The 13,934-nt window shown below is 35.2% G+C and overlaps 2 protein-coding genes across 4 annotated transcripts; both read left to right on the forward strand.

Moving 5' to 3' along the window:
- Window positions 1–224: 224 nt before the first annotated feature.
- On the forward strand, window positions 225–5,432 carry LOC145041656 (histone-lysine N-methyltransferase ATX3-like). Of its 3 annotated transcripts, XM_078989797.1 has the most exons (20): window positions 225–978; window positions 1,054–1,457; window positions 1,551–1,606; window positions 1,684–1,960; window positions 2,037–2,221; window positions 2,304–2,399; window positions 2,483–2,618; window positions 2,718–2,790; window positions 2,880–2,979; window positions 3,071–3,195; window positions 3,266–3,411; window positions 3,523–3,627; window positions 3,705–3,769; window positions 3,870–4,086; window positions 4,156–4,242; window positions 4,326–4,472; window positions 4,557–4,643; window positions 4,746–4,820; window positions 4,952–5,052; window positions 5,203–5,432. In XM_078989797.1, exons 1-20 carry the CDS (start codon window positions 726–728, stop codon window positions 5,291–5,293), a joined length of 2,826 nt encoding a protein of 941 aa, XP_078845923.1. In that variant the 5' UTR covers window positions 225–725; the 3' UTR covers window positions 5,294–5,432. The 3 variants fall into 3 exon arrangements, with proteins under 3 accessions (XP_078845923.1, XP_078845921.1, XP_078845922.1); XM_078989795.1 differs by having other exon boundaries at window positions 225–1,457; XM_078989796.1 differs by having other exon boundaries at window positions 225–1,457; window positions 2,307–2,399.
- A 98-nt stretch (window positions 5,433–5,530) lies between these two features.
- Window positions 5,531–7,029, forward strand: LOC145041657 (putative RING-H2 finger protein ATL21A). The gene is made up of 2 exons (XM_078989798.1): window positions 5,531–6,391; window positions 6,472–7,029. The coding sequence occupies exons 1-2, from the start codon at window positions 5,683–5,685 to the stop codon at window positions 6,909–6,911; spliced, it is 1,149 nt and encodes a 382-aa protein (XP_078845924.1). The 5' UTR covers window positions 5,531–5,682; the 3' UTR covers window positions 6,912–7,029.
- The last annotated feature ends 6,905 nt before the right edge of the window (window positions 7,030–13,934 follow it).

The following is a 13,934-nucleotide window of genomic DNA, read 5'->3' on the forward strand; positions in this document are numbered from 1 at the left end:
AATAATAATAATATCACATGCTAAATAATCAACAAAACAAAAGGTCCAAACACAACATCGTAAGTTGTAACCAGTTTAAGGAAGAGTAGCCTACAAGAAAAACAAGATGAAATTTGTGTTATTTTAGGGCTAAATGTGCAAATAGGCAAATAGTCGAAGTGGCATTTGTGTAACTTTCTGTATCCTTTAATATTCACGCTGACAGAAGCACAACATTTGATTGTTGATGCAACTGCAAGAACAAAATCCTAATTCTTTATCTCCCATGCCTCTGTGCTGCTGCGTTTTTTCTTTCTAAATTTCTGTTGCAGAATCCCAGATTTAATTCGTTTGATTTGGGATCAGTTGTCGAGTCTTTTCGTCGTTTAAACCCCTCGATTCCGTGAATTAGGGTTTCTTTTCTTTGGGTTACCATGTTCGATTGAATTGATTGGAATTGCTGAATTTTTTGGGGAATTAATTGATAATTCCGAATTCGAATGAGTTGTTTCGGAGGCTGTAGAATGTTTATCTGTTCTAATTATCTCAATTAACGAACCATTCTTTCATTATATTAGCTTGGCGGTGGGTCGCAAAATTCCCACATTCTTTCTATCTGAATCGATAAATCTTGATACGTTTTTGTTTCTTTCTCCCCCAAACCGGACTAAAGTTAGGGTTTCTATTGAGATTTCTGGTATGAAAAGTGGGTTAACGATGGATAAGTTTTACGGTCAGGGAAGAAGATGATTGAACCGATGGTGCGATCAAAAATGCCGAATGTTAAACGCTGCAAATTGGAGGAAATTGATGCCGATACGACAGATGATTCACATCGTCATTACCCTTCTGGGAGTTTTACCAAGAAACAAAGAACCAACACCGTGTTCGTGGCAAATGCTGATAAGGAAGCCTGTTTTATCGACTACGAAAACGTCGTTAACGCTTGGTGCACCGGAGGAGTTCCCTGTACCCCTACCGATTTGAAGTCGAGTTCAGGTTCAATTCAACTACTCAAGTCTTCTCGAAGTCGTCTATCAGTATGTCCCTCGCGATTTAACGATTCAGTTATAGGTTTGTGGAAGAAAGAGAATGATACCGATATGATTACGAACATAAAGAAGCGCAAAAGCCCATTTTGTGATAGGGAATCCGTATCGAAGAAACAGAGTATGGAAGTGAAGGTGGGTGAAATGTACACAAGTTCATCTAGTTCTGCAACTTCAATCGGTAATAATAATTTTAACAGCAATAAGAAGGCGAGAAAGACAATCAAGAATAAAAACAAGAAGGAATCTTATGGACATGAAGATTTTCATACAGGTGAAATTGTGTGGGCAAAATGCTCGAATAGGTTTCCAGCTTGGCCAGCTATTGTGATCGATGCACAACAAGAAGCTCCTGTATCTGTAAAGAAAGCCCGCATTCCAAACACTGCTTGTGTTATGTTTTATGGGTATTCAAAAAGAGGAACAAGGGTAATCTCTTCCCCCATTCAGCCACGTGTCTACATGTCGTGCTTCTGTCAATTAATTTCAGCCCTAATAAGTCTCGCTGTTATAATGTTTCAGGATTATGCATGGGTGAAAGACGGAATGATATTTCCTTTTTTGGAGTATTTAGACAGGTGTGTGCTTTAAACGCTTGTACCTTTATGTTTTCAAGAAACTAATAACGAGTTTTAATGACTTAATTTCTCTTCAGATTTCAGGGACAAACTCAATTGTACGGATGCAAGCCAGATGATTTTCGTAAGGCAATAGAAGAAGCATACTTTATTGAAAATGGGAATTTGAATTCCGGCTATGAGGACAAACAAGAATGTTCAAGTGATTCCGATTCCGCTTCCGCTTCTGATTCCGACTCCGAATCTGATTCGGATTCCGATTCTGAACCCTATTTGGATTCCGATTCCGATCTTGTTGAGATCGAAGTGGGAACTGCTACAGAACGTCATCTTAAATATTTCAAAAGTAAAAAGGCAAGTGTTTTTGCATACATTTCTTGTACACTTTTGTAGAAACTATAATACTCATATGTTGATTTTCTTGTTTCAGATTGTTTATAATCAGAAAGAGGAGCAACCTTGTGAGAGCTGTGGTTTGATTTTTCCAATTGAAACAATGAATAAAGCTTTGTGTGAGCGTTGTACTCCAAAGGTTAATAAGAATATCATTACAGAATGCAAAAGTCAACCTTCTGTTGACCAATTAGCTGTAGATAAATCCCCACCAAAACTCCGGTATTCAAACTTTTCATGATGGAATGTTGTCAATTTTTAATTTCGTTTTAGATTTAATTCTGATGATTTGATATATTTTCAGCAGATCAACAGAAAATAATGCTCAAAGTACATTGCCTGATAAAATAAGCGTCATCTGTAACAACATGGAAGGGATTTATTATCCAAATCTTCATTTGTAAGACCACAGAAACAAAAAAAAAACACAATTATGATATAATATAATACTTATACTTAATTGATTTATATTCTTTTTATCAGAGTTGAGTGTAAATGTGGTTCATGTGGGACAAGAAAACAAACCCCATCTGAATGGGAACGCCATACTGGTTCCAGAGCAAAAAAGTGGAAAGTCAGCATTAAAGTCAAGGGTTCAATGTTACCCCTCGAAAAAATGGTGATTTTGTTTTTTTTTTTTTTTAATTATGATAATATGAATACAGAATACTGCGTATGTTTTGATTTATTATCTTTTAGTAACATTTTAACATTGCAGCTTGCAGATAATAACGTTCATTATGTTAAGTCTTCTCCTTTAGATGAACAACAGTTATTTTCATTTCTTCAAGGTAATTAATCTTATTCATATGATTCTTTTGTTGTTGTTTAATTTTTATGAACGAAATTTATATATAAAATGTTTCTGTAACAATTACAGAGAAGTATGAACCTATTCATGCAAAATGGACAACTGAAAGATGTGCTATATGTAGATGGGATGAAGATTATGATATCAACAAAATTATCATCTGCAACAGGTCTTTCTTTCTTTCAATTATCTCGTCTACTTTTATGTTAAAAATCCCACATGTAAAATAGAATAATCAAACTCTTTTTTTATTGGTCCAGGTGTCAGATAGCTGTGCATCAAGAATGTTATGGAGTTAGAGATGTCCATGACTTCACATCTTGGGTTTGTAGGGCATGTGAAACACCTGAAATTGAAAGAGAATGTTGTTTATGTCCTGTTAAAGGTAAATGAATCATAAACTTTTTGGGATTATTTTTAGTAATTAATTAAATTTTCATTTTTTTTAATTATAGGTGGGGCTATGAAGCCAAGTGATATAGAACCATTGTGGGTCCACGTCATCTGTGCATGGTTTAGACCTGAAATTGCTTTTTTAAGTGATGAAAAAATGGAACCTGCAACTGGGCTTTTAAGGATTCCACCTGATTCATTTGTAAAGGTAAAAAAGCATTAACATAACAAGTTTTCATGCCATTTCATAGTGCACATGTAATTAATAAATACATTGCTGACGTGGCAAGTTTTTTTATTTTTGTGGGTAATATTGTAGGCCTGTGTAATTTGCAAGCAAGTTCATGGTTCTTGCATACAGTGTTGCAAATGTGCCACTTTCTTTCATGCTATGTGCGCTTCACGTGCTGGATACTGTGTTGAAGTAAGTTGACTAGTTGACTTTTTTTTTTTCTTGTAAAATAATAGTTGTGATTTGTTAAAGATTTAAAAAAATTTCAGCTGCATTCGTCTGAGAAAGGTGGGATTTACAACACCAAATGGACAACATACTGTGCTATCCACAGGTATACTTTTTACAAGAATATGATGGTGTTATAAAATCTGATCATGTTTATGATTTTTAATGTTAATGACATTTTGTTTATAAAAAATATTGATATACAGAACACCAGCAGACAATGGGATTGTGATCAGGACTTCATCAGAGGTGTTTTGTGCAACAGGATTGCTTCAGAAACAGAATCAAAAACAGAGTTTTAGAGGCTCAAGACTCGTGTCATGTGCAAATGTAAATCTTTCTACTTCTTCAACATCAGAGAACAATGAGTTTGAGCCTCTATCTGCTGCCAGGTGTCGCATTTATACAACATCATCCACCAAGGTAAAAAGTTATATTCCATTAAACTTTTCTCTATTTTCTCACGTAAAAACTCCTTTTTAAAATTTCCAGAATGATGTAAAGGAAGCGTTATTTCACCGAGTTATGGGCCCAATTCAGCATCCTGTAGATGCCATCGATTCCTTAACTTCCAACAGTGTAATTTTTCCACTCAGTTGTTTTATTAGGAGTGGGTATTTTGGTAATTTAGTAATTTAACGTGTTTTGTTTACACTTAATAGGAAGTTCAAGATTTGAATTCGTGTTCTACATTCAAGGAAAGACTCGACGGTTTAAAGAGAATGGAAAAACATCGCGTCTGTTTTGGTAAATCTGGAATACATGGGTGGGGCCTGTTTGCACGTAGGAAGATACAAGAAGGAGAAATGGTATTTTTTGTTTTTAAATTATATTATTTTTATTAAAAAAAAATAATAAAATTAAATTTTGTGTTTCTTTTTCCGTATCTGGAGGTTCTTGAATACCGGGGTGAGCAGGTGAGGCGCAGTGTCGCAGATTTGAGAGAGGTCAAATATAGATCTCAAGGGAAAGATTGCTATGTGAGTTTTCCTTTTTTTTTTTTTTTTTTTTTTAATAAAGTTTCACATACGTTTATATTTTCTTTTTTGTTGATTGTGATTAATTAGTTTTTTTTAATACAGTTGTTTAAGATTAGTGAGGATATTGTAATTGATGCCACAAATAAGGGTAATATGGCACGCTTAATTAACCATTCGGTAAGGTTCCTATTTGGTTTGGTATATTATTTATTTTTAAAAGGCTACCTTTTATTTTTATAGGTTAATAAATCTAAATGTTGTTATTATTATTATTATTATTATTATTATTATTATTATTTTTGTTGCAGTGTATGCCGAATTGCTATGCTAGGATTTTGAGTATGGGTGAGGAGGAGAGCCGGATAGTCCTCATTGCTAAAAGCAATGTTGCCGCTGGTGATGAATTGACGTATGACTTTCGTTGACCATTTTTTTTTAATTTCATTTTCATTTTGTGGGTCCCATTTATATTCTGTCAAAATCAATAACGAAATTTGTTTTTAATAAAGTTTTCGTGTCACTTACATGTATGTAATTATATGCTTATATGGTGCGACAGGTATGACTACAAATTTGATCAAGATGAGCAAGATGAAGTTAAAGTCCCTTGTTTATGTAGAGCCTCCAATTGTCGGAACTTCATGAATTAGTTACTAGTATATAACCAAAGTTTTTTTTTTTTTTTTTTCTTTATAGCATGTAAATTCTAGTCATATCTTCCAACGTTTTTCATTCAAATGATTATCGAGTATTCTTTTTCATGGAAAGAAAGATTTTGATTTGTTTGTTTGTTTGTTTATAGTCAATTATTTAGTCGTACACATTCTTTACTCATTGAGGCAAATGATGATGTAACTTGACAAAATAAAAATAGAAAAGCCGTGTAACTTGTATACATAAACAAAACACAACTGTCAGAGCTCACAAGCTTTTGACTTTGGATTTATGTTTCATATATATATATGATTGCCTTTACCAACCACATGTCCTTCCTTCTTCAATAAGTCATCTTTTAACACACGACAATCGAGGAGCATCCATGGATGCCTATGCCTACGCCTATGTCTTCACAAAAGCTATCTTCTATCTTCTCGTGATTCCTCTTTTTTCTTCAGCACAACCAAATTGCCCACTTTCATATTGTGGTCAAAACCTAAACAACGTTCGTTTCCCCTTCCGGTTAATCGGTCAACAACCCCAAACCTGCGGATTTCTGGGCTTCGATCTCCGATGTGTAAGACCCAGTACGTTGCTGATCAACATCTCCTCCTCCGGCGAGTTCGCCGTCAGGAGCATCAACTACCGATCACAAGCTATGCGAATCTACGACCCTTTAAACTGTCTTCCGGCTAGGCTGTTGAATATCGACCTCTCCAACTCACCTTTCTCAGCTGCTAGCTACATGCAAAATTACACTCTTTTGAGATGTCCAAATGATGCGAGTTTGTCTGGTTATAGGTATACCACCGTTGATTGTTTGAGTAATTCGAGTTTTACAACTCTTGCTATTGCTTCAATGAATGATGTGAGATCATTGAGTGGTAATAACACCGGATGTCAGATCGTCGGACTTAATGTCAGGCTGCCGGTGACGTCGGAGCAATCAAATCAAGGGTTTACAACACGGATCGATGATGATATGATTTTGATATGGTCGAAACCTGATTGTGAAACTTGTGAAGCAGCTGGTGTTTCCTGTGGTTATGCGAATATTTCCTCATCTGAGACAAGATGTTTCTATAACAACGGTATAACATCGATCATCGATTCATATCTTTCTTGACCCATTTGGAATTCGATCTAAAGATTATTGATTTTTGATTCACAGGTGTTCCGAAACCTTCCCACATATTCAAAATCATAGCTTTTGCGATGGCTATACCAGCCATGGCAGCTTCCATTATGATCGCTTGCCTCATGTGTGCAAAGGATAGACGGCGGGGTGACTTCTTCAGTACCCAGAGAACCACCACCACCGTGGCCCCAGTGGACGACGGCGTTGTGCCACCAACCATCGTTGGACTTGACCAGATGACCATCGAGTCATACACGAAAGTGGTGCTGGGCGAAAGCAAACGGCTCCCTGGACACGATGATGCAGTGTGTCCGATATGCTTATCGGAGTATCATGTGAAGGAGAGTGTAAGGTGTATACCGGAGTGTCTGCATTGCTTTCATGCAGAATGTATTGACGAATGGCTTAAGATGAATGGATCATGTCCGATATGCAGGAATTCACCTTCTCCTGTTCATGTTGATCAATCCTAGCACGCATTTTTTTGTATGTTTTTGATTATTAATTTGCTTCATTTTGTTAATCGGATGATGTAGATACATTATATACCATACTTTTGTTTTAAAGATCATACATTAAATTTGTATCAAACATGAATTATGATGGTGTAGGAGGAAGAGCGGTTGAATATTTAATAAAATGTCAATGGTAGGTGTAGGTAAAACATTCTGATCAAAGACGTAGGGGTATGACTAGATCAAAAGTCAGCTCAATATTGTAATGAAGGAAGTGAGAACAAAGTTATGGAGGTTGATTGACAAATCAGTTCAAAGACGTAGGGGTATGCCTAGATCAAAAGTCAGCTCAATATTGTAATGAAGGAAGTGAGAACAAAGTTATGGAGGTTGATTGACAAATCAGTTTTTATTTTAGAGGTTGGCTAAAAATGCTAGAACCCTATTTAAGAATCTTTTTAGGGTAAATTATATGAATGGTTCATATGGTTTGGGGTAATCTGCGTGATTCGTCCCTATAAATAATTTTTAACTCAGTCATCTCGACAATTTGTTTTTGTTTCGGATTTAGTCCTTTTTTTATTTGAAATGACCACATTACCCTTCTTGATATTTTTAATCAGATTTTATTATTGAATTAAATTTAAAAAACATTTATAAAATGAGAACCCGATCCTACCATCTCAATAGTCACTCCACCTGGTCATCACCGACACCTGCAACACCGTCACCGCTTTCGGTATCCTCTACTATCACCACCGTCGGTCTCCTCCACCACCACTACCCAATAGCGACCCTCTCTGAAAAAGTTGAAACCAGAATTTTGTGTTTTTCTTTCATTGACATCTAAGGTTTTTGCCCCTGCATCTTGTAATCACTCCAGCAAATACCCACAAGCTCTTATTCAGCTTGCACACATCAGTTCTTGCTAGCAAAACCAACAAAACAAAATTTAGATACCATATAAAGCTAAACAGTGATTCTGATTCCTGATTCATATACAACCCCTTTTCGATTTCTAATTCCCACACACAAAACCCTAATTCGTAACCCTATAAACCATATTATCATCTACCAGATTCCTGATTCAATAGTATTTGCTCCACCGACCACCAAATTCTAATTTGCAAAAACCCACCTAGAAATTCATTACATTTACTCCAAATTCGCCATATTACATACTTGCTGAAGTCGTTTTTGGCAGTCAAGAATATGTGATCTCTAAAAACCAGATACGATACCAAAGCTTAATTTTTAAACCGAAGATAAAACATATGCAAAGCTGATTTTGCAACTAAAGGGAACTTATCTCAGGCCATCCCCAGAACCCTAAACCAGATCAGTACACAAACATTGACAATCGATTTGTAAATAGCAAGATTATCGAATAACCAATAATCAATACTCGATTATTGCAAATTAATAATCGATGTTTGTTTACTAGCGAAATAGAGAGGGCAGAGTACATCGACGGAGTAGAGAGAGGTCGATGGACGATTTCTGGAGAATAGTAGTTGGTGGATGTTGCTTGACGTTGACGATAGGACAGGCGACAACAAGATCGTGGTGAATCGAAGGCTTGTAGTGATATTTAGGTCACAAAGGGGTTATTTTGGGGTTCCACCACCGATGAAGTGAGAGGTAGAAAGGGAGAAGAATCAGATGCAGCTTGCCAGTGAAGATATGAGAGGGAGGAGTTCAAGTCGCCGGTGAGGAGGATTAGGGAGGCAAACACGATAGTGAGGAGGTGAGGATATGAGATGCGAGGTGTAGATTTCTAATATGAATTGTTTTAACAAATACCTTTTCTAAATAAAAAATTAAAAGTAAAAATCTGAATATTAAATTGAAAGGGTAAAATTGTCTTTTTATGTTTAATAGGGACCAAACGCGTGATAAAATCATATAATAGGGATGGTACGAGTTAAAAATTCTTCCTAGGGACCAACCATGCAGATTACCCCAAACCATAAGGATCATTCGTATAATTTACCCATCTTTTTATTAAGGACATTTTTGTCAAAACTAATGTTTTGATACCTCTAACATTATAACTATTATACAAAAAACTAATCGACTAAATTACATGTCCCTCGTGCAAGTATCAAAAGGCATGTTTAGTGCCTATTTTCAAAAATTAATTTAGACCATCTCTTACATCGTAAAAAGTTGCACGTTTCATCCCTTATTAGTTTACATTTGCACCCTTCATCCATCATGAGATATGAAATGACTATAATGTCCTTTTTAATTTTTTTTTCATTTATTTTTTACATTTTTATTATTATTACTCATTATTAAAAAATAATCTTTTAATCATTAACAAACAATTTCTTTCTCTCTTTCTCTTTTGTTGAAGAACACACAACCACCACCGAAAATCTCAAGCCTTAAGTAAAACCAACACACAAAAATCATACCTAATTCAAGCCTCACCTTACCATTGAACGTTCACAATCCTTCATTTCTACCTTAATTAGCCACCATTGGACCACCATAACCTACTAAACTAGCAGCCAACACCACATCTGTCATCTAAAAAAAACCTGCAACTCAATTGAAGGTAAGAAGGGTGAACCTCGATTTTTTTTTTTTTTTTTGGGGGGGGGGGGGGGAGAGAGAGAGAGAGAGAGAGAGAGAGAGAGAGAGAGGAGGAGGAGGAGGAGGAGGAGGAGGCTAGAATCAAAATCAAAGAAGACCCTTACAATCGATTTTGAGAAGAAGAGGGATACCTACCTGCGGCCGATCTAGAGAGAAGGAGAGGTTGCGATTTTGTGGGTATTTGATCCAATGTTTTAAAAACCGGTTTGAACCGCCCGGTCAAACCAGTTGGACCGCGAACCGGGGGAGGGAGCGGTTCAACAATCACCGATTTTATATCGATTTCTGAACCGTCTTGAACCGGATAATTTTTAGAAAAATCTGGTTGAACCGAATAAAAACATCTAGAAACAAACTATTTTAAAAAAAAACTTTGGTGATTTTTTCAAATCTATTTAGTTTTTCTAAATAAAAACATATGGTAAATGCTATAAAGTTTTTTGATGTATTTCTATTCATCTAAAACTATACTTTGTTTCGGTATTATACTTTATTTTCTTTTTGACGTATATGAATTGATGTTATACACTAAAAGTTTTGATTATGTGTTATTATAATGTATTTGAATTGATTTACAACTTATTTTTATATATATTTAATGTTTGGACTTGTAAACATCAAATCATGATTTATATGTGTAAATATGTGTAACAAAATAGAAAAAAAGATGAAAATTATAGAAATTGGTTGACCCGACGGTCGAACTGAGAACCGGTCACCATACCGGTTCAACTAAAAACTAGTTTTTAAAACATTGATTTGATCAGAATTTGAAACAGAACAAGAAGAAGGAGACGGCTTGGTCTCTGTGATGCACACATAACTCACATACATTAAAGTCCACTGATCATTTTATTTGGGTTAAGTATTTCCTTTTATAGGATCGCATACAACAAAAATCAATGGGGAATATTTTTTGTTTCTTTTAGTTCATTTGAAATTTTCCTAATATTTGAACAATTTATCTTAATCGAGCACACGCCTCACCTTCTTGCCTTTTGATTTTTTGTAGATCGAAAATACGGGAACGATGATGGTGGTGGAGCGATGGTGATCAACATGTAGTTTCATGGGGTGTGTGATATGTAAAGAAATGATGGCTATGGATGACTTTTGTTGCAAATTTTAAGGCTTCCAGATGATAGTTGTGATGGGGTACTAGTAACGAGGAGTGGTTAAGAAAGAGGGGATAAAGGTAGAAGAAGATAGGGAAATGGAAATGGAAAGGGATATTTAAGAAAGAGGGGATAAAGGTAGAAGAAGATACCTACATGCGGCCGATCTAGAGAGAAGGAGAGGTTGCGATTTTGTGGGTATTTGATCCAATGTTTTAAAAACCGGTTTGAACCGCCCGGTCAAACCAGTTGGACCGCGAACCGGGGGAGGGAGCGGTTCAACAATCACCGATTTTATATCGATTTCTGAACCGTCTTGAACCGGATAATTTTTAGAAAAATCTGGTTGAACCGAATAAAAACATCTAGAAACAAACTATTTTAAAAAAAAACTTTGGTGATTTTTTCAAATCTATTTAGTTTTTCTAAATAAAAACGTATGGTAAATGCTATAAAGTTTTTTGATGTGTTTCTATTCATCTAAAACTATACTTTGTTTCGGTATTATACTTTATTTTCTTTTTGACGTATATGAATTGATGTTATACACTAAAAGTTTTGGTTATGTGTTATTATAATGTATTTGGATTGATTTACAACTTATTTTTATATATATTTATTGTTTGAACTTGTAAACATCAAATCATGATTTATATGTGTAAGTATGTGTAACAAAATAGAAAAAAAGATGAAAATTATAGAAATTGGTTGACCCGACGGTCGAACTGGGAACCGGTCACCATACCGGTTCAACTAAAAACTAGTTTTTAAAACGTTGATTTGATCAGAATTTGAAACAGAACAAGAAGAAGGAGACGGCTTGGTCTCTGTGATGCACACATAACTCACATACATTAAAGTCCACTGATCATTTTATTTGGGTTAAGTATTTCCTTTTATAGGATCGCATACAACAAAAATCAATGGGGAATATTTTTTGTTTCTTTTAGTTCATTTGAAATTTTCCTAATATTTGAACAATTTATCTTAATCGAGCACACGCCTCACCTTCTTGCCTTTTGATTTTTTGTAGATCGAAAATACGGGAACGGTGATGGTGGTGGAGCGATGGTGATCAACATGTAGTTTCATGGGGTGTGTGATATGTAAAGAAATGATGGCTATGGATGACTTTTGTTGCAAATTTTAAGGCTTCCAGATGATAGTTGTGATGGGGTACTAGTAACGAGGAGTGGTTAAGAAAGAGGGGATAAAGGTAGAAGAAGATAGGGAAATGGAAATGGAAAGGGATATTTATCTTATTTTCCATTTATTTTAATCTAAAAATGATAAAAGAAATAAAAGAAAAATGTAAAAAGAAATTAATAAGGACAAAATAGTCATTATATGTCAATAGGGATGAAACGTGCAAGTTTAAAACAAATGAAGGACGATCCGAGTTAATTTTTGAAAATAGGGACTAAACGTGCCTTTTAGCACATGCACGTAGGACGATTTGTGTAATTTACTCAATTAAAATTCTCTTAAGAAGCTTCAAGAACACAAAGTCTACCACTTACCTCCAACCTACTGCCACCACATCCTGCTATCACTGCTGCTAACAGATCGCCAAATTTCAAGCCACCAGATTTCCTGAACCACCGATTTTTTAGATCTATTCAGATTTGGTTGGATTTTCACCGAAAACCTCCAGCCGTCGCCGCCGCCACCATTTCCGTTACGGATGTCGGCCATACAATCTCCGATGATTTCCAACACCGTTGATGTCTCTCCTTCTTCTCTGCTTTGGTGAACCTCTCTTACCGACGACTTCAAACCACCTCCATATTTATAACAATCGATGCCACCTACCACTGATGTCAACTTTCTATACCTCCAAATCTATGTGTGTGCTTCGTCTTCGACCATTTGCTTCGCAAGAACATCAGAAAACGTTGTCTTCTACTTTTCTCTTTGATCTCCGGTGCTCTAACTCCATCGACCTCCTTTCTCCAGATCAACAGCTCCAATGAGCGCTGAAGATGATGGGTTTTACATGTAATAACACGGATAAATCCTTAACACTTAAGGGTACATGCAACTTAAAGATCTAAGTCATAACACTATTGAAGTAACATTATATTGAACAACAAAAACCCTATGAACCCTAGCTATTTTCGAAATTTACAAACAAGTTAGGAATCACATACCTTTTTGATTGTTGTAGTAAACAATCAATAACCCTTTCTTCTTTGATTTGGAAGCTAGCAACAAAAATGTCTTGCGTCTAATGGTTCACACCCAAATCCTTGCAACTAAGGAAACTTGAGGAGAGAGGAGATGGATGTCAATTTTCGACTATCTCTAAAGAATATAGAGTGACCAAAAATTGATGTTATAGGACCCTTTATATAGCTGTTAGAAGAATCCTAGATAAGTGTTACTTGATTAAAATAACAATATCTTAAATCAGGTAATTATCTCATTTCCTAATTATCTCCACTGCACATTCCAGAAGCCACTAAATCCCTTAGAAAATCGTCCAAAGGGTGGAAGGTTCTGGAACACCTTCTTGTTCAACTATTGAACAATTACAACTTAGGTTCTTAAACTTTTAATTAATCCAATTAATCCCCAAATTAGTTCTAATTAATTTCTGATTAATTCTAAATTAAAAAATGTTATTCCTAATTAATATGTTATTCTTATAATATATTAACAAATCATTTAATTTGATTTCTAATTAATTTATTAATCATATAATAAATTAATAAATCAGTCTCTTTCTCTATAAGTTATCCTATTCAATTACCAGGTTTGAGGGCAACCCAAAAGGACTTTGTTAATAATTCAAGTATATACCAATTTTAGTTATTGTCTTAGACATCTAATCCAACAGTCTACCAATTGGATAAGTCTATAACTACAATGGCAAGTATAACTTCTAAATTATCTGCAAATGGTGCTTTCAAAGAAACTGTCGAACTCTGATCCGATCAGAAGATTATCCTTTAGATAAGTGATTAAATATTCCTTCATTCTTCAAGATATCATATGGATATGAGACATGGATTGAAATCAATCTCATTGTCCAAAATTTTGTTTCTCGATTTCCTGATTTATGAATACTGAATTCAAACTACTAACTGAACACATAAATTTAGACCAGGCTCGGCCAAGCATTTCAAATGTCGACATCAAATAATCGAAGGGCCCAAAGATATCGCTTCTCCTGTTAAGGAAAAAAGAACGAATAAACTTTGACTCATATGCTTGTATCTTTTACTCACCAAATCGCACATGACACTGCATTTTATAACATCAAGTTACTGATGTGTTTATGTAACATCAATGCACAACCGACTTGTAAATTACAACTCATATA

Source organism: Lactuca saligna, chromosome 4, assembly GCF_052625555.1.
Source record: "Lactuca saligna cultivar CGN05327 chromosome 4, ASM5262555v1, whole genome shotgun sequence".
Lineage (NCBI taxonomy): Eukaryota > Viridiplantae > Streptophyta > Magnoliopsida > Asterales > Asteraceae > Lactuca > Lactuca saligna.

What these genes read in the sequence shown, in the direction of transcription:
- LOC145041656 (XM_078989795.1), top strand. Translation starts at nt 726, where the DNA reads ATGATTGAACCGATGGTGCGATCAAAAATGCCGAATGTTAAACGCTGC. An exon ending in TATTATCCAAATCTTCATTT is followed by an intron (nt 2,400 to 2,482) that starts GTAAGACCACAG and finishes TCTTTTTATCAG; the next exon opens with AGTTGAGTGTAAATGTGGTT. An exon ending in GTTATTTTCATTTCTTCAAG is followed by an intron (nt 2,791 to 2,879) that starts GTAATTAATCTT and finishes TAACAATTACAG; the next exon opens with AGAAGTATGAACCTATTCAT.
- LOC145041657 (XM_078989798.1), top strand. Translation starts at nt 5,683, where the DNA reads ATGGATGCCTATGCCTACGCCTATGTCTTCACAAAAGCTATCTTCTAT. An exon ending in AAGATGTTTCTATAACAACG is followed by an intron (nt 6,392 to 6,471) that starts GTATAACATCGA and finishes TTTGATTCACAG; the next exon opens with GTGTTCCGAAACCTTCCCAC.